Source organism: Macadamia integrifolia, unplaced genomic scaffold, assembly GCF_013358625.1.
Source record: "Macadamia integrifolia cultivar HAES 741 unplaced genomic scaffold, SCU_Mint_v3 scaffold595, whole genome shotgun sequence".
NCBI classification, from domain to species: domain Eukaryota; kingdom Viridiplantae; phylum Streptophyta; class Magnoliopsida; order Proteales; family Proteaceae; genus Macadamia; species Macadamia integrifolia.
Window position 1 is genome coordinate 58,479 of NW_024870494.1, and position 17,145 is coordinate 75,623.

The 17,145-nt window shown below is 35.3% G+C and overlaps 1 protein-coding gene across 1 annotated transcript; it reads left to right on the forward strand.

Moving 5' to 3' along the window:
• The first annotated feature begins 807 nt into the window (after window positions 1–807).
• On the forward strand, window positions 808–3,326 carry LOC122069362 (pathogenesis-related thaumatin-like protein 3.5). Its single transcript, XM_042633359.1, has 3 exons — window positions 808–1,035; window positions 1,129–1,825; window positions 2,569–3,326. The coding sequence occupies exons 1-3, from the start codon at window positions 975–977 to the stop codon at window positions 2,756–2,758; spliced, it is 948 nt and encodes a 315-aa protein (XP_042489293.1). The 5' UTR covers window positions 808–974; the 3' UTR covers window positions 2,759–3,326.
• The last annotated feature ends 13,819 nt before the right edge of the window (window positions 3,327–17,145 follow it).

The following is a 17,145-nucleotide window of genomic DNA, read 5'->3' on the forward strand; positions in this document are numbered from 1 at the left end:
AAGTCCAGAGAAAAACTTACTCAAGGAAATATCATATGGGTCTCGGTAAGATTTCCAAGAATCTTAGGGCTGCGTCCGTCTTTAAAAAAAGCATAACGAGATTCTTGGTGGGTCCTCCTTCTCAAACTAAATCTGATTTGCTAAAGGAAATGATGTGTAAAACAACGGTGCTTGAATTGGTATCTGTTTTGCTATAATCTTCGGAGGAGGTGCACATTCTATCTGATTCTTAGCTAATATCATATCGATGGATTGACATGAATAAAGGGTAAAATAGTCTAAAAATATTTTAAAATAAAAATAAGAGTATTTTTGTTTGATCCTGGCTGATCTTAATTAGTATCAGATCTATATCAACCTTCATCAATCACATTCTTGATAACAATTTCTCAAACCTTAGATTAAATCGAACTAACCATGGTTATAACCTATGAATGACAATAAAAGGACGTCACGATAACTTAATATTTACTTTCTCAAGGCCAAGGCCAAGGGAACTGACTAATCACCAAAAATCTTTAGATTTTAGACCAAAAAAGGAAAAAATAAATAAAGGGCACTCACAGGTCACTCATCAATTCTGTCACAAAAAAGAATGGTAATCCTTCTTCCCTGTGAAGGGCTCTTTTTGTACGGTTGGAATACCCTAGGAAAATACGATGTATTTGTGTATATATAATTGTACAAATACATTTATACACGTACAAAAACAGAATACGTACAGAACTAGGGCACTTTTTTAACCGACATAGGGTCCACCACAGAACTCTCAGCACTCTATAAATTCCCATCTCCTTCTCCCTCTCTGTTTCTTACCCTTCTCATTTGTTATTTCTCTGAATTGAAGAAGAGTTTGGGTCTTTGAGGGAGCCTCACACCCATCTTCTTCTTTTTTCTCTCTGGCCTCTTCTCTCTTCTTCTTCTTCTTCCTCCTCCATACTATTCCTACTTCCTTCACCTATTCCCCTCTTCCAATGGCCAGAGTTTCCTTATCTATCTCCCTCGTTTCCTCACTTATTCTTTTATTAATCTCAGGTATAAATAAGAAACAATCTATTTTTCCTCCATTTATATTGCTCCTCTACTTGAAGATTTTTCTCAAATTCTTTTTCTTTTTTGGTTCTGCAGGGATTAATGGAGCATCATTTACTTTAACTAACAATTGCGGATACACAGTATGGCCAGGACTTCTCTCTGGAGCTGGAACGGCACCCCTTTCCACCACAGGTTTCGCACTTCAAACCGGCGAATCAAATACCCTCTCAGTACCATCTGGGTGGTCCGGCCGGTTATGGGGTCGGACCCTATGTAGCCAGGATTCCACTGGTAAGTTCTCATGTGTCACCGGTGACTGTGGATCGGAAAAGATAGAATGCACCGGTGGTGCTACACCCCCTGCTACACTTGCCGAGTTCACCCTTAACGGCGCAGGTGGGCTTGATTTCTATGATGTGAGTTTGGTTGATGGCTATAACCTGCCTATGCTAGTAGAACCCCAGGACGGTACCGGTGGGAATTGCAGCGTCACAGGATGCGTGGTTGACGTTAACAGTGCTTGCCCTACGGAGCTCAAGGTCACCAGCACTGAAAGCAGCAGTGCCGTAGCGTGTAAAAGCGCGTGTGAAGCGTTTGGTGATCCACAATATTGCTGTAGCGGTGCCTATGGGAATCCAAACACGTGCAAGCCATCTTCTTACTCGGAATTTTTTAAGAATGCTTGTCCTCATGCCTACAGCTACGCCTACGATGACGGCACCAGTACCTTCACCTGTGCTAACGCGAACTACCTTATCACTTTTTGCCCCTCCGCTGCCTCTGGCACCAGGTTGGTAGTAGTGCTAATTACATTTTCACCTTCTTATTCTAGAAAGGGATAAGGGTAGTTTGGTCTCACCACCTTTAATTGGAGAGTGAAAGAGCCGTTGGCTTTCCACTTGTTGGGTTCCAACCGTTGGATTGGGATTTTCTTTTTCTCTTTTCTTCAGTCAAAGAGGATGGAAGATGCTAAACCAACGGTAAATGACCTGAAAAAGAACACCCCTGGCCTGACGAACACAAAAAATATCCGGTTCGGAGGACAATTCATGGAATTAACGGCGTTTTCAACTACCGTCATTGTCAGATTTTCCCCAAAAAAAGAAAAAAAATCCGGCATGTGCACCCCATAAATAGGTGCCCTTGCCGACATGTCACATATTATATATTAATTTTCGTCTCGCCGACGTTGCCGTCGCCGAGTTTTACCTGGAAAATATTAATATATGAAGTCGAAGTTGGTGCCGGTCCGGCCGGAGGAGTAAACGTAACAATTTGTAGCAATGCGTATTACTTGTTTGATGAAAAACGTGACTGGGTTTTTAGGGCAAAACTCGTATAACTTTTTCCATTACCCGCACGATGATGAAACGGTCAAAGATGGCCTGGCGTGCTATGTTGTGGGCCGTAAAATAATAATTAAATACTGAAGAAACGAAAGTTAATTATGAGATTCAGAGAGAGTGAGTAGTAGTTTTCAATTGAAAATTTTTTGAAGTCTAATGTGAAGGTGTTTGATTAAATTTGTTGCAGCCGTACGTCGTCAGGAGGGAGGAATCCACAGGCGGCGGATGTTCCGCCGGCGAATGATACGACGATGATATACTTGGGTGATCCATACGCGAGCGGAGCGTCATCGTCGATGTCAAAGGGAAGTGGAAGAGGATTAGTTATTGCCGTCGCTGTTTTCGCAGCAATTGGGCGGTTGCGGTTGCTATTCTAACTTATCATCATCATCATCGTCATCGCCGAAACTTTTCAGAAGATGCTTCTAAACCAATTCTCACTGAGACATATACACGCTAATGCCAACCCTAGATGAGGGTAGCGGAATCTGGGTGGGTTACGGGTGGCCCCCCATGCCCCCACCTCACCTTACAATTTTAGAAGCTACAACCACCCCTGTCATTGCATTGTGGCCCTGCGGGTGGGGTTGACTGATTGAGCTGAGCTTGGTTTGGTTTGGCTTGATGGGAAAGTGACCGAGTAACACTGATGATGGGTTTTCAAAGTTGTACTTATTAAGAGGATAGAAAGAAAAGAGTGTAGGCAAAGGGAAGCGTCATCATCCTCCTAACGTTTCCCGATTTTGGCGATTGAGAGAGATGCGATTTGAATAGAATCAAAGACGGCATGAGTGAGAGAAGGCAACAACTGAATTGACATTGTTGGAGATGCTTCTATTTTTTTCTTATAATTTATTGCTACAATATTATTCATTCTATTATTTCTTGTAGCTCTATGAGATATAATAATTAAGAAAGAAATGAAGGGATGAGGTTCATTTGTTCTGTCTTGGCTGGTGTGATTGATTGTTGTATTTGCCTACTTGCATATTGTCATATACAAACCACTTCCTAGTAATAACCAAAACATCGTTGGAATTTTTTTTTTTTATTTTTTTTTTCTTATGGGCAAAATAAAATATTGAAATTTTTTTTCCTAAACCTATAGAAGAAGGTTCATCCAATATCCTAGGATTCGCAAATCCTTGAATTTTAGTACATTCTCAAAATACTCTTTCAATACCCTCAGCATGGACACAAGTTAACTCAATCTAATAAATAAGACAAACTACATCCTTTGTTACAATGGATGAACACTTATCAACCCTTGATTTTCTTAGCCCCTTATGATAAAACATAGTTGATTAAGAGATTTCATTAGTTCAGTTTCAAGAACGATTGAAGTTTGAGAAGAAGTTCCATCTTTTGTGCTTTTAGCTTTTAGATGTAAGTTGGGATTTTCAAAAACATCACAGATACAGATTTATGCAAATAGTCCTTTTGTTTGAGCTTTATGCAAAAGCTCAATAGTGTTTTGGTTTGTATACTCTCATTCATTTCCTTACATATAAACCGATCAGCCATTTCTTAATTTTCTATCTAAACTTTTCTATTTGAGACCACCCCTTTCCCCTTGCAACCAACAAGCTTTGATACAATCCTTGTAACACTGTCTCCATTTGGGATTTTTCTCTCGTCAGTCTCCTCTCTTTTGGTTTATGAAAAAGGATTACTATGTTGGTGATGTATCGTCCATTTATTCACATGATTCCATTCTCTAAATATCTAATGATCAGATTTATCACATCAACTTTTAACATGGTAAAACAAGTGATCATGATTGCAATTTATTTGTCACAATACAAGGTGAAAAGAAGTTTTCCTTTTCCCTTAGAAAAAAAAAAAAGGAAAGAGAAAACAATATTAATTAGAAGACTTTTAGTTGGGCTGTGTATGAGCGTGGGTGTTGTATTATTCCCTCTCCCTCAACAACTACTAATTAAGCTGATTTATAATCTTTCTAATGGATTGCACCATTCGTTTGAGTTTGTATATTTATAATATTTATAATAAGTTATCTTGTTATATTTGATGTGATGTGGATTGTTCCCTTGTGCTTGTTTAGGGTAAAACATGATGTGGTTGACACGTACCAATATTATTATTGATGGTTACTACTTACTAGTGTATGTGACTGTAGTCTATCTAATATTCTCTTTATTTAATTACGCTTGCACTAAGTTGTAGTAGTGGTAATCTGACTTCCACTTCAAATACCTCAATTGGGATTTGGGAATGGAAGGTGCATGCTTTCTCAATTCTTACTATGGGTCGCCTCTGAGGTTAATAACAAATCTGGCCTTTGTGGAAGCAGCATCGCACTCTTAGCCACACAAGGAAGTTGACCTCTTTTGGGAATGGAGACAGCCCTTGTGGACGTCTGAATTGGAATCTTTGTGTGAAGCATCTCCAAGGAATAAAATCCAACCCAAAATATGAAAAAAATATGAGTTTATGTGGATAGTGATCGTTTTCGATTTTCCATTTGGCCCTAAGGAGAGTTGAACTCATGACCTCTTAAATGTGAAATGTTAATCCTTACGAATTGAGTTACTCTTTAGATTAACCATTTTTAGTTTAAATGGTCCCTCCTCCTGACGATATATGGCCACTGGATTACCTTAATGCCATAACTACATTGAAGATTGAATTATCTTTTAATATGATCCAATAGCTTGGATTTGGATATTCCACATCCTTCTTGGATATGAACCCTTCTCAACTCTCCACTTTTAACTGGTTAAGATCTTTCTTAAATTACTTAGAGGTGGGACGAAATCAATCCTCCTAGTTAGCATCAAATTGGGAAAAAAAAGATCCATTTAAATGATTCAAAATCTATTCAAAAGTCAATATGGTTCGATGGACTTCTGGTGAAGTGACAAACTGTTCCAATTGGTAGCATATGAGCACAAGGATGTTTAGGCAGGTGACTAGTACTACCATCCCGGAGGAAATCAAGTGTATTGGTTGAACAATAATTGTTTGGGCTATAGACAATAATCGTTTGGTTATTACTAGATGTAATAGATTATATAATGAAACTAGGTTTGATATACCTAATTGAAGAATATATTATTATATTATTCATTGTATAATATATTATATAAATACCAAAGTCCTCCTTTTATGTTATATTATACTGTATTATATATTATATAGTACATATTATATAATGTGTACAATATATGTGAAGAGAGAGAGAGAGAGAGAGAGAGAGCTTTGTTCTAATTTTCGTTAATTTTATAATTTTATTCTATATATATATAGCAATTCTGCTTATGTTCATTAATGGTACTTGTTTAAATAAACATTAACAATTTATGGTGATAAAGAGTTGTTTTATAAATTTATGCTATATTAATTTAATTTAATAAAAAATTAATTGTTATAAGTCATACCAAACACATCTATTTATTTTTATGTGGCAGACAAACATAAATTTAGATTATAACAAAGAGAGAATGGTCCCATCTTTAAAGTATTTATGTAGTTGTGTCATGTAGACAACAGACTTGCTCAGTTGGTCTACTAATTTCTGGTTGACATTTGTTCTTCTTGTGCTTTGGTCACTTATCAAGTACAGCAAGACTGTTGAAAAAATTAAAAGTAAAAAAGAAAAACTATGAGAAAAATCCTATGAAGGCTATCCAACTCATGAATCTCAAAGTTGCAGCTTGCTAAAAGCATTTGACTCACTAGTGAGATGAAACTCCACTCATAATTACTTTCCTCTCTCTCTCTCTCTCTCTCTCTCTCTCTCTCTCTCTGTTTTCTTCTAAAGATATTTATTTATAATTTCTTATACAGAATTCCCATTCTACCAAAAAAAAAATGTAAAATACGTTGGGAATTACTGTAATATTTATCCCTTCTATGCTTCCCTCACTAGCTTTTAAAATTAGAAAATACAAGAACTAGTTAAAAAAAAAAAAAAAAAAGAAGAAGAAGAAGAAGAAGAGGGGAACAACCTAAGTGGAAGTTTCTCACCCAAATTGAACAAGTTAAAAACAGAGAGAGAGAGAGAGAGAGAGAGTGAAAATTGATTATCTTCATTTGTTTTAGATTATATTTATTATTAAAATTTTAAGTCAACATTTAACCTCACTATCTTTGGATAACATTTTAAAGTAAAATAGGTTAGGTTTGTTATAGAAAAAACGCATGCTATGTTGTAGCCTGTATGATAAAATACATTGAACCTCTAATATAATTTGAATATAAGATCCCAAACTCCTTAGTATTAGAAAGAATTCAGTCACCAAATAGCATGGAACTTTTTTTTTTGTGTGTGTGTGTGTGGTCATTGTAGGTAAGCCAATCCTATGATGCACTCCCTTGCAAAGAAGGGCATGTTATACCCAGGGTTACTCGGCCAAATGGCCTAGTGAATATCATGGTTCACCCTCTCCAAATTCAATAGATAAGTTTCAATTGAATCTGAAAAAAATAAAAAATGTAGTTGTTACAAGCTTAAAGACTAAACCACGAACACTGATACTGCCAAATGGTCCTAGACTTTGGTTCAACCGGCTCCTTTAGCAAGCTAAAAATTTGGAAAAGAGGCCTTTCATTTCATTTTCTATGTTATTTTACTAAAATAAATGCAATAAAACAACTTCCAGCTAAATTTTCCGAATGTAGCATTTTGAAAATAATGATCTTATCATGATCAATCATAAAACTATAATTAAGAGGACATAATCCCTCAATCATTTATTTATTTAATTTTTGGTAAAAAATCCCTCAATCATATTACTTAGTTTTCTTTTCTCTATCAAAAATGGCCAAGAAAGCTTTACAAGCATGGTTGTCCCAGACGAACATTTTACATGGGATGGTCCCGCATAGTAGCTCATAAATAGGGGAATGGTAGAGATGAAACAAAAAAAAAAAAAGTAAAGAAAAGAAAATGATTGGATAGTCAAGTCATCTTCCTGACACGTACTTTTAGGTTTTATGCTTATGTTTACAATGTTTTTTAGCCTTTTGCATTTGAGAAGAAGAAACAAATATACAAGAATTGGATCATATCTGGTGAGCTACGTACCTACACTTAAAGCTTAAAACCAAAAACGGATCACCAAACCCTAAAGTAGTGAAGAATAAGGATCATTGGATTCTAACTCTAAATTTTCTTGGTGGCATCTCTTGAATGACAAGTTACTTAATTTTATAATCATGTTCAAGATCTTGAAAAGAGAATTCACCATGAAAAGAGAGGAACACGTAACTCATACTTTATACCTTCCAGCAGATTCTTGCACTTAGTCATCTTCTTCTCCAGTTCTTCTTCATATTCCACCAACAATTTAGTCCAGATTCCATGTGCTCCTCCTATTATTATTATTATGATGTGCAATTATGTAGCTAACATGGCAATTAATTAAACTAGTAAAGTCACAAATATATATAATTTATGGGATTGAGAGCACTACCTAGTCTAGTCATGTGATCGTTTGTCGAGGCTTCCAACAGAGGGCAGGATGGTCATTTCATTACTTGGCGCAAAAATGCACAATCAAGTAGTATTATTATTTCTATAATTTATTGATAGAAAGAAGAAACCTAAAAGGCAGCGTGGCTCCTACACCTAAATACAAAATGGGACGAAATGACCGTTCCACACCTCATGAAGGATAGAAATCCTACTGCTGATGATGCTACCATGTATGTCCACATTGATCACCCCACTCTAATATAAGGGCCACACTATTTTTTAGGGAACCATCTTCCTTTATTAATTTATTATCATTAAAAACACATCAAAAGAAAAAAATTTATACATGCACACGCACATGCACATGCACATGCACATGCACAGAACACAAACAAAAGACCTGAATGCGTATATAATAAGTGTTATGAGTTAGGAGTTAGGAGTTAGGAGGTAAGAGACTAAATCGGGTCGTGGCACATCTTTGTATGTCACCCTCAAGTAGTGGTCATTCAACACCTGATGACCTGATGCTACCTCACACCGACCTCTTTGATTGATAATTAGTATCTAATTAAAATAATAAAACAGCCAATCAATGGTTATTAACTAGATGACTTCTAGTTCTATTGAGTTATAGTAAGATTAATTGCGGAATTTTGTAAAGGAATATTCTTTGTGCCATCATGCATGGTTACACTATCACCATCCACTAATGACTAATATAAACCATACATGACAAATGGTAATTATAATGTGTCATGCATTACTTTGAAAATTATCATCAATGTCTTGTATAAAGAATTTTTTTTTTCTTTTGAGTAAACTATAGACTAAGCAAGATTACCCTCCTAGGATAATACCATACGACAGTAAATTTTTAATATAAGAGTATTTGGAGAATAATGGGAAGTATGCTGAGGCATCTTCAATGTATAGGGTGGGGGGGATAGCACAGTCTTTTTTGCACCCTCTTGTGTCTTAATATTGACACAACCCAAGTGGGTAGTTTTCTTTTTCTCTTAATTTAATTATACAAACTCACTGTAACCAGCTGTAAGATAACACAGAGCATGACCTTTATTGTTTATTATTAACAAAAAAAATAAAAATAAGATGACGAATGATTTACTCACAGTGTCTCCCCATATGTTGGAGGTTTGAAATACTCTTTACTATTCCTAAACACTCGGCAAAGCACACAAACATTTATAAGAAACACTTTTTTTTATTTTTTTGGTAAAAACATTTATAAGAAACACAATGATAGCAATGGATGAAGGGATTCTTCCTTGATGGTTGAAGGGCCTCTTCAAAATCCATTTGTAAACTGTACTTATAACCTGTACTTTCTTTTTTTTAATGAAACTGTACAGCTTGTACTACTGCTTCTAAGGGAAGATGAATGAAATACAATATGGTTTTAATCTTACTTAAAATGAGTTTATAAAACGTGAAGAACATGAAGATATGAATATTATTAGACCTACCTACTAATTAACACTGTTGATAGTACGTATGCGTATGTGGCACCAACTCATCACCACCACCACCCTTATCCATAAACATTCTTTACTGTATCAATACTCAATACTGTGGGTTCCACCACATTATCCTTCATCCACCCAATCTCTTTTTTTCACTATAATATATTATCCATATTAATTTCATTTTCACACTCACACCATCCACGCAAGGAGTGTTCCCAACGTGAATGGAAATGGATGTGACCTGTCCCATTGGTCATTTCCTCCTCCTCCTCCTTTTCTAGACATATTTTCCTTATTGTGGAAGGCCACCTAACTATGACTACTCTTTAAGAATAACTTAGGCGCCAAAGGGATTGACTAAACATTGCTCCCTTAGGATCAGAATCAGATACCTAATTTTTTCCTAAAGCTTACTTCCTCTCTTAAGACTTCTATTATTACAAGCTGGCTTGCATTTTTGAATTTTAAGAGTTTGCGTATTGCGACTAATCTCAGAGATTTTCTTTTTGTTTTTTTCACTTTAATTTAATAATATAATTTGGAGAAAGAAAGAGAGATATTGCTTTGTCAAACAAGGTGAGAATTCAGATAAAATAATTTAACATCTTCATGGAGGAAGAAGAAGAAAGGAGAAAGAGATGATTTCAGAATGGTTTTGGAGGTCAAAGAGTTCTTGGTGTGATAATGATGTGGATAAGATCATTATAATAAACTTCATACTAATGAAAGCTTGTATTTAATATTAGATTTTTGTTTAAAGTAATTATATTTTTATTAATTAAATAAAAGTATAATTAACATCACGAGGGTCTTAATTAATGTAGAAATATATGACAGAATACTGTTGCGAGTCCATACTCCAAAGTCCTCAATGAAGGAAGGTTCTCCACTGCTAGTGAAACTCTTATTCTAGCTACAAATTGCTATAAGGGTCCTCAGTATTAATAACACAATCCATCAATAAATAAATAAATAATACAAGCCTTGTTTTTTGGTAAGAATAAATAATACAATCGACCAAAAGAAAGAAGGGACCCCAGTTGTTTTTCTATTTGGTGAGGTGATGCCTAATAATGGGAGAAGAGAGGCAACTAATTAAATTGCTCCTCAAAAAGGAAAAATAAATGGAGTACCAATTACGACTATGACTATAAGTGGATTTTGACTTTCTTCCTACGCCAAGGGCCCACCAAATCGTTGAATATTTGGGACAAAAAGTAAATAAAAGCTATTTTTTTCACCCATCTTATCAAAAAAAAAAAAAACTTTTTCACTCTTCACATTTCCCACATATTATGATCAATGAACACTAGGATAGCCTAGTGATGACAGTTTCGGTTTGAAGAGTGGACACACAGGGAAGGAGGTCATGGGATCGAACCATGTCATACACTTTGTATGTGAGAAGTCAGACTTTTGTTTTGTAGCGATGTTTATTCTCTATACGTTAAAAGAAGTGACGACGAGCGGCTATAATCATGTTCTTCATTGCTAATGAAATAGATCTTATCTCACCATAGACATAGGCAATCTTGTCGAATAATTATTATTATATTATTATTATTTTTATTTTTATTTTTATTTTTATTTTTTTTGAACTAGTATCATTTATTTTCTACATCATTTTAGGTTTTCGTTTTGCAACTTTGTCTTCAATCTTCGAAGTCCTTTATGTTGGGCTATTATGTCTAGCTAGCCTGATGCTAAGGCCCCACCAACTAAAGTTGGAGTAGGATAGAGATGAATTGTCACCTTATAAAGAAGTTGTCTTTGATCCGTGAGAATAAGGTATCCCAAAACCATTGCCATTTTTCTTAGAAGAGAACGTTACATCTGAGAGAACGTTGTGGCAATCCGCTAGAGGTTCATGAATCCATCTTTGTGATGTGATTGGCTAAATCATCATCTAATGGAAAATGAAGATCTATGGTGTGATATATGTTATCATTGTTGTTGGGGTTGAGTGTGTCTTGTATTAGGTTGGTTCACATAGTTATTAATATTGGGCTTACACGTATAACTGGGTCATATTTTGAATCCATTAATTACATATACGTGGTAGAATTGTAATTATGTGAGAATTAGGAGTTGGTTTTGGATTCACTATATATTGTCTCGGGGAAAAATCTATACATAACAAAATAAGACATCACTTTGTAAGATAAAGAGTGGTGTAGAATTTTTTTTGAGTTTAATGGAAAATCTATGATTCACTCAGATGAATGTAAACATTCGATCCCAAACCACATTAAATTCCTCTTATTCTATGATTTCTGGTTGATTTTTTCTTTCCCATAGTTTTGCATTCATTCCAAACACTTGTCTCCTATGATATCCTTCTAATTATAAATCTATTTAAGAGTTTGCATATGGGTTTTACATTTTTTTTTGGTAACAACGTATGGGTTTGACGGTTGGGCTAATTAATCTCATAATGACCCACTAGAGGATGAGAGCCCTAGGCCTCGCTTGTACATCGTTGATTCTCCATTAAAAGCCAGGCCCAATTCGAAGACCCAACCCATATGTATGCATGGGAAACAAAGCCACACCTAAATTCCAAACTTTGGATGGGTAGCCAAATTGGGAAGGGAGCAGTTCCCTTGGGGTTATAAGTTGATTCCATTACACTCCTCGCTCTCCTAAATGGATAAATGGATATAAAAGTATAGGGGAATTTATTATCATTCCCCTACTTTTACTTTTTTTTTTGATACTCTCCTACTTTTTGATATTTACATCTCTTTCTCCACTGCTCTTTTTAAATATTTAAATTATCTTTCCTTTTTCACTTGTAACCTATTACGCTTTTTTCAAATTGATTAGTTTAAAGCATAGTTTGAAATCATTTACAAGTTTTGTCTCATCCAATCATCAAGGATATTGAAATAGCTGATGTGTCATTGAAGGTATTATTATTTATTTCATCTCATCCAATAATTAGGAATGTTGTTTATTTATTATTATCATTATTTCTTATCTCATCCATCATCTCAAATTTAACAATCTATTTTTTTTTTTTTTTTTGAGTTTACAATATCCTTGATGATTGGATGAGACAAAACTTGTTAGTGGTTTGATTCAAATCATGTTTTGAACCAATCAATTTGAAAAAATGTAATATGTTACAAGTGAAAAGGAAGGGTAATCTGGGTATTTAAAAAGAGCAAAGGAAAAAGAGATGTAAAAATCAAAAAGCAGGGGAGTATCAGTAAAAAAATAAAAGGTAGGAGAGTTTTAGTAAATATAGGCCAAGTGTATGAGAGTGATAGTAAATTTTTCAAAAATATATTCTTATCACCCTTTGAAAAAATACAAAAAAATAATATTGAACATATATTTTCTATAGAAGAAAGAAGGCTACCCACTGATGTAGATACATGCCTAGACAAAGAGGGTGCAAAAAGATCATGCTTCTCTCACTCTGAAGATGCTCCCCACACTCTCTCATTGGTTCACACGCTAGTGTGTACTTGCACCAACAAGATAGTGTTTTCTAATCTACTTTCTATATATACACAATACATTGGATGTTAGGAGTGTGACCCTTACATCTAGACATATGTGAGGTGAAATGACCGATCCACCCCACATGGAAAATAAAATGACTCTTCTGTGGATACTTCCTCGTACACTCCCATTAACCCTCATACACACATAACGACCACACTACTCTTTATATATACAAGTAATTTTTTTTAGTAAGATATTTATGTACACCTGGCAACAGTTGTATTCCATGAACTTTTCAACTTTGCAATTGAGATAAGAGTTCTGAATAAACTGATGTTACTCCAAACCATTGTATTCCTCCTAGGCTACGGATAACCTCTTTTAACACTTCACAGTACGCACATAAAGCAAAGTCCGCTAAGGAGATGAAAAAGGATCTTCAACTTCCAACGTAGTCTATGAGATAAAAAGGTACATGAAAACAAGATAAACATTTATAGCTCTCTTTCTGATCTACTTCTCTAGATAAGGAGAAAGAAACTAAAAAGCCACAGAAATGTCACAATCCTCTCGTTAGCTTCCGCGTCAAGTATCTCTCGTTTGACCTTTTCTCTTGAAGTTCATGAAGTCACGACAAGAAGTTTACCTTCACATGTTAAGCCCCCCTTTCAATTCTCACGTACTTTTTTTCTTTTCATTATGAATATAAACTAAGAAGCCAAAAAACTTTTAACCATTAAAAAGGTGGAGCAAATGGGTTCCTCTCTTTCTCTCTAAGAGAACCTACATTTGATCATTAAATCACTATAGTTAGGGTGACTCAAATCTTTAATAAAGAAAGAAAGGTGAGATAACGAAGAAACAACAAAGATAAAAGTAAGGGTACGTATAAGATTATGGTTGCTACAAAGCAAATGGTAAGAAAATCAAATCTTATCTTATCCACATGACGCTTTACACAACACTCTCATTTGATAAGTTGTCTCTCCTCTACTTTCATACTTGAATGAGAATCTCTTATATGTTTTGCAAAAGTTATGGATAATTAATGAGGAATCAATGACCTATGTGAGAGAGACAGAATTGTGTTCTTGATGAAACTTTTGCACGGATTATGCGGACTTCATATATAGTAATCCAAAGATTTGATCATGCAAAACCTTTAAGAACCTGTTTGAAAACATATCTTCTGCAAGATATTAAAAGTATCAAAGGCACAAACCTAAACCCTTCTGAGAATAACCATAAAAAGCTAGGTAGGCCCTAAAAATTCAGTGGGTAGTTGATGGGAATCATATCTTGATTTACAATAGTAGACCATTGCATTCAGTGGGCTCTTTTGATGACTCAATTCAGACATTTACACATCATCCCATCAGCCAACCATGTAGGAGTGAGTCAACCCAGACTGTGACCTTTCCCATGGTCCTTGCACGTCTCGTTTGCAGCATCGAAGGTGAAAAAATGTCAAAAAATTATACTTTTTGATTCACTTCAAGATTCTAATATCATGTTAATTATCATTTCACTTAAGAGTTTGAACTATTAGAAGAAAGATAGAGTCAATATATACATCAACGCCATGGTATCCTAATTTTTGCTATTGTTATTTTTCTTCTCCTGCATATGATGGCCAGAGGTCATCTGGCCTACATTGACAAAGGTTTTTTCCAACCATGTGGAGGGCTTCCAGGGTAGACTCATTTCTTAAAGTAACTAGGACCCCTCTTTAGATTAGCAATGTATATGGGATGCTTACACAGTCATTGTCAATCTCATGTACAAATCTTGTTTAGTCCTTAGTCTAAAACTTACCGGGTAGTCTCATAGAATAAGGGTGCCAATTCTAGGCTCACGTTAGCAGACCCGACCAAGACCAACAAGCAAAACCCAAAACCGACTGGGTCTATTTATTAAATTTGTCCGGTTCAGTTCTGACCCAAAAGTAACATTCAGTGGATCCAACTGAAGGGTGCTTTCCAACAGGTGCCTGGCTTGGACCAAATGATTAATAGCTCAACATATTTGAATACCATTTAGAGCCCATTAACTAAGCTTGTCACATTTCAAGCCCGTTTAAAAATATATTTGTTTTGTTAGCTCGTTTAAAGCCCTTCTAAGGCTCATTTAGCCTTATTATTGGTAGCCCTTCTATAGCTCGATTAAAGACACCCTCTCACGAGGACCAGAACTTGAGTCTAGGGCCTTAGGCCACTCGGCCATGCTGACAATTAATATTTAAATTTGTCATATTTTATATAAATAAAGGCACCTAATCTGTACCCAATGTTTTCTTACATTTATTCTTAAATGAATAGATGTAAATCTCGTAAATAAACCACCTATCAGATTTGATATCTAATTTTAGTTATATATGGCTCTTCCTTGAATTTGAACAGGTCATTTTCCTAATCGAGTCTGGTGACATATTTCAAAAATGTTTTCAATTTTTTTAAGTTGAGGGTATTAAATCAATTGTATCATCTAATTCATATGGGCATTTGGGGAGGGAGGGGGTTTGGATGAGGAGGGTGGATTAGAGGGATGCCATATTTCATTCTTGGCATGGTTTCAAGTATTGGTATCAAATCCATCTTATTGTCTGATTTATATCAATATTGATCGTGACTGATACTAATGCCTAGCTGATATCGTATCAATGGTATTAAAAAAGGAGAGGGTAAAATGGTAAAAGAAAACTAGATATCCGTATTTTGAAGGGCACGATGGTCTAATCCAACTTAATACGGCCTATCCATATTGGAATCAAAATTGACCAAGAATGATAAAGATACCAATACCAATACCTAAGTCTATGATTCTTGGTAGAATGGGCTTACTTAGGAGGTGTTGTAGTTTACCAGGATCCTCTAGAATACCATATGAACCTAACTAACTATTTGACCAATTTGGGCTCCAAATTCACATTGGAGTATTGCCGTTCAAATTATATGATTTGTAACCTCAATAGATTTTCTAGAAACAAAGACGTAAACATAGCCAATAAGACAAAAGGATACATGGAAAATATCCTTGAGAGATAAACAAACCACTGGCTGAGTAGATATGGTAGACAAAGCTACATAACCTCCTTGGTCCCAACAATCCAAAATGGCCACGTATAACTTGAATAGGACATGCAAATGGGCTTGGCCTTGAGATTCTTTGATCTTTTTTTTCGATCATGGCTCTGGTTTCACCATTAGTTTTTTTGTTATTAAAAAAAAAAAAGAGCGTACCTAATACACAAGGCTCCCGTATGTGTGAGGTCCAAGAGAACAAGAACTATATATTATTTCCCTCAACTTTTATTTGTTATTAATATATATGTTTTCGTCATTTGTTTCATTTTTTTGGAATTCAGGATTCCCCCATGTAAATGGTGATTGGTGGCGATGGTGACATACCTCATGCAGGAAGTGATAATTATTGACACCTAAATTGAGATAGATGCTGATGGAATGTTTATCGTGCTGCATGTTTAAGGCTAATTTAGTTAATATACTCTTATGAACATACAGGAATTGGTGATGATGGTGGCATGTTTATTGTGTCATTTTAAGCCCAATTTAATTTTGAACCAATGTACACATGAGAGAAAACATATATGGACTATATCTACAGCTTAGATGTTCGATTTGCTTATTGCATGCCAATCAAGGCGGATTTGGGATGGGCTGAGCCCAGTAGGGCTTGGCTATGATGCTGTATATTTTTGTCAACATAGTCCTACAATGACCTAGGTTTCATTGAAGTTTGGAGTCATCTCTGTAGAAACACTTTTTAGTAGATGCATCAGTTTGTAACTCATTTTCGGGGTTCATGTATTGAACTTGAGTTGAAGAGGAAGAAATCATGAGAAAAAGAGCCTTTCAAGTCAACTTCACGTTGGCAAATGAATCAGGTCAATCAAAGTTTCGGAGAGAGAAAGAGATATGTTTAGTTAAGTAACCATTATGTTCAACAAGTCTAATATCTAAAAAAAAACAGAAGGGAATGTGTTTTAAAGCGTTTAAAGTGGAAATGCTTTCTATTTTTTCCCATATGTTTGGAAAATAAATGGTAAAATGCTTTTAAAACGGTAAAAAATGGGAATGTCATTTTAAACTTGTTTTTGCTAACTATAAATCTTGAGTATAGGGGTCAACTCTAGGCCTGCATTGGGAAACCCAAATATGATCAGGTTAATTTATTAAACATGTTGAGCTCAAGCCCTATTTGACTAACATTCGGTAGTTCTCGATGCAAGGGTGCTACACTACTGGCACTTGACTAGGAGTGACTAATATCTAATCTGACTAAGACCAACTTGTAAAGCCCGTTTAGAAGCCACTGACTCAGCCCAACACATTTAAAGCTCATTTAGATATAAATGTGCCTATTT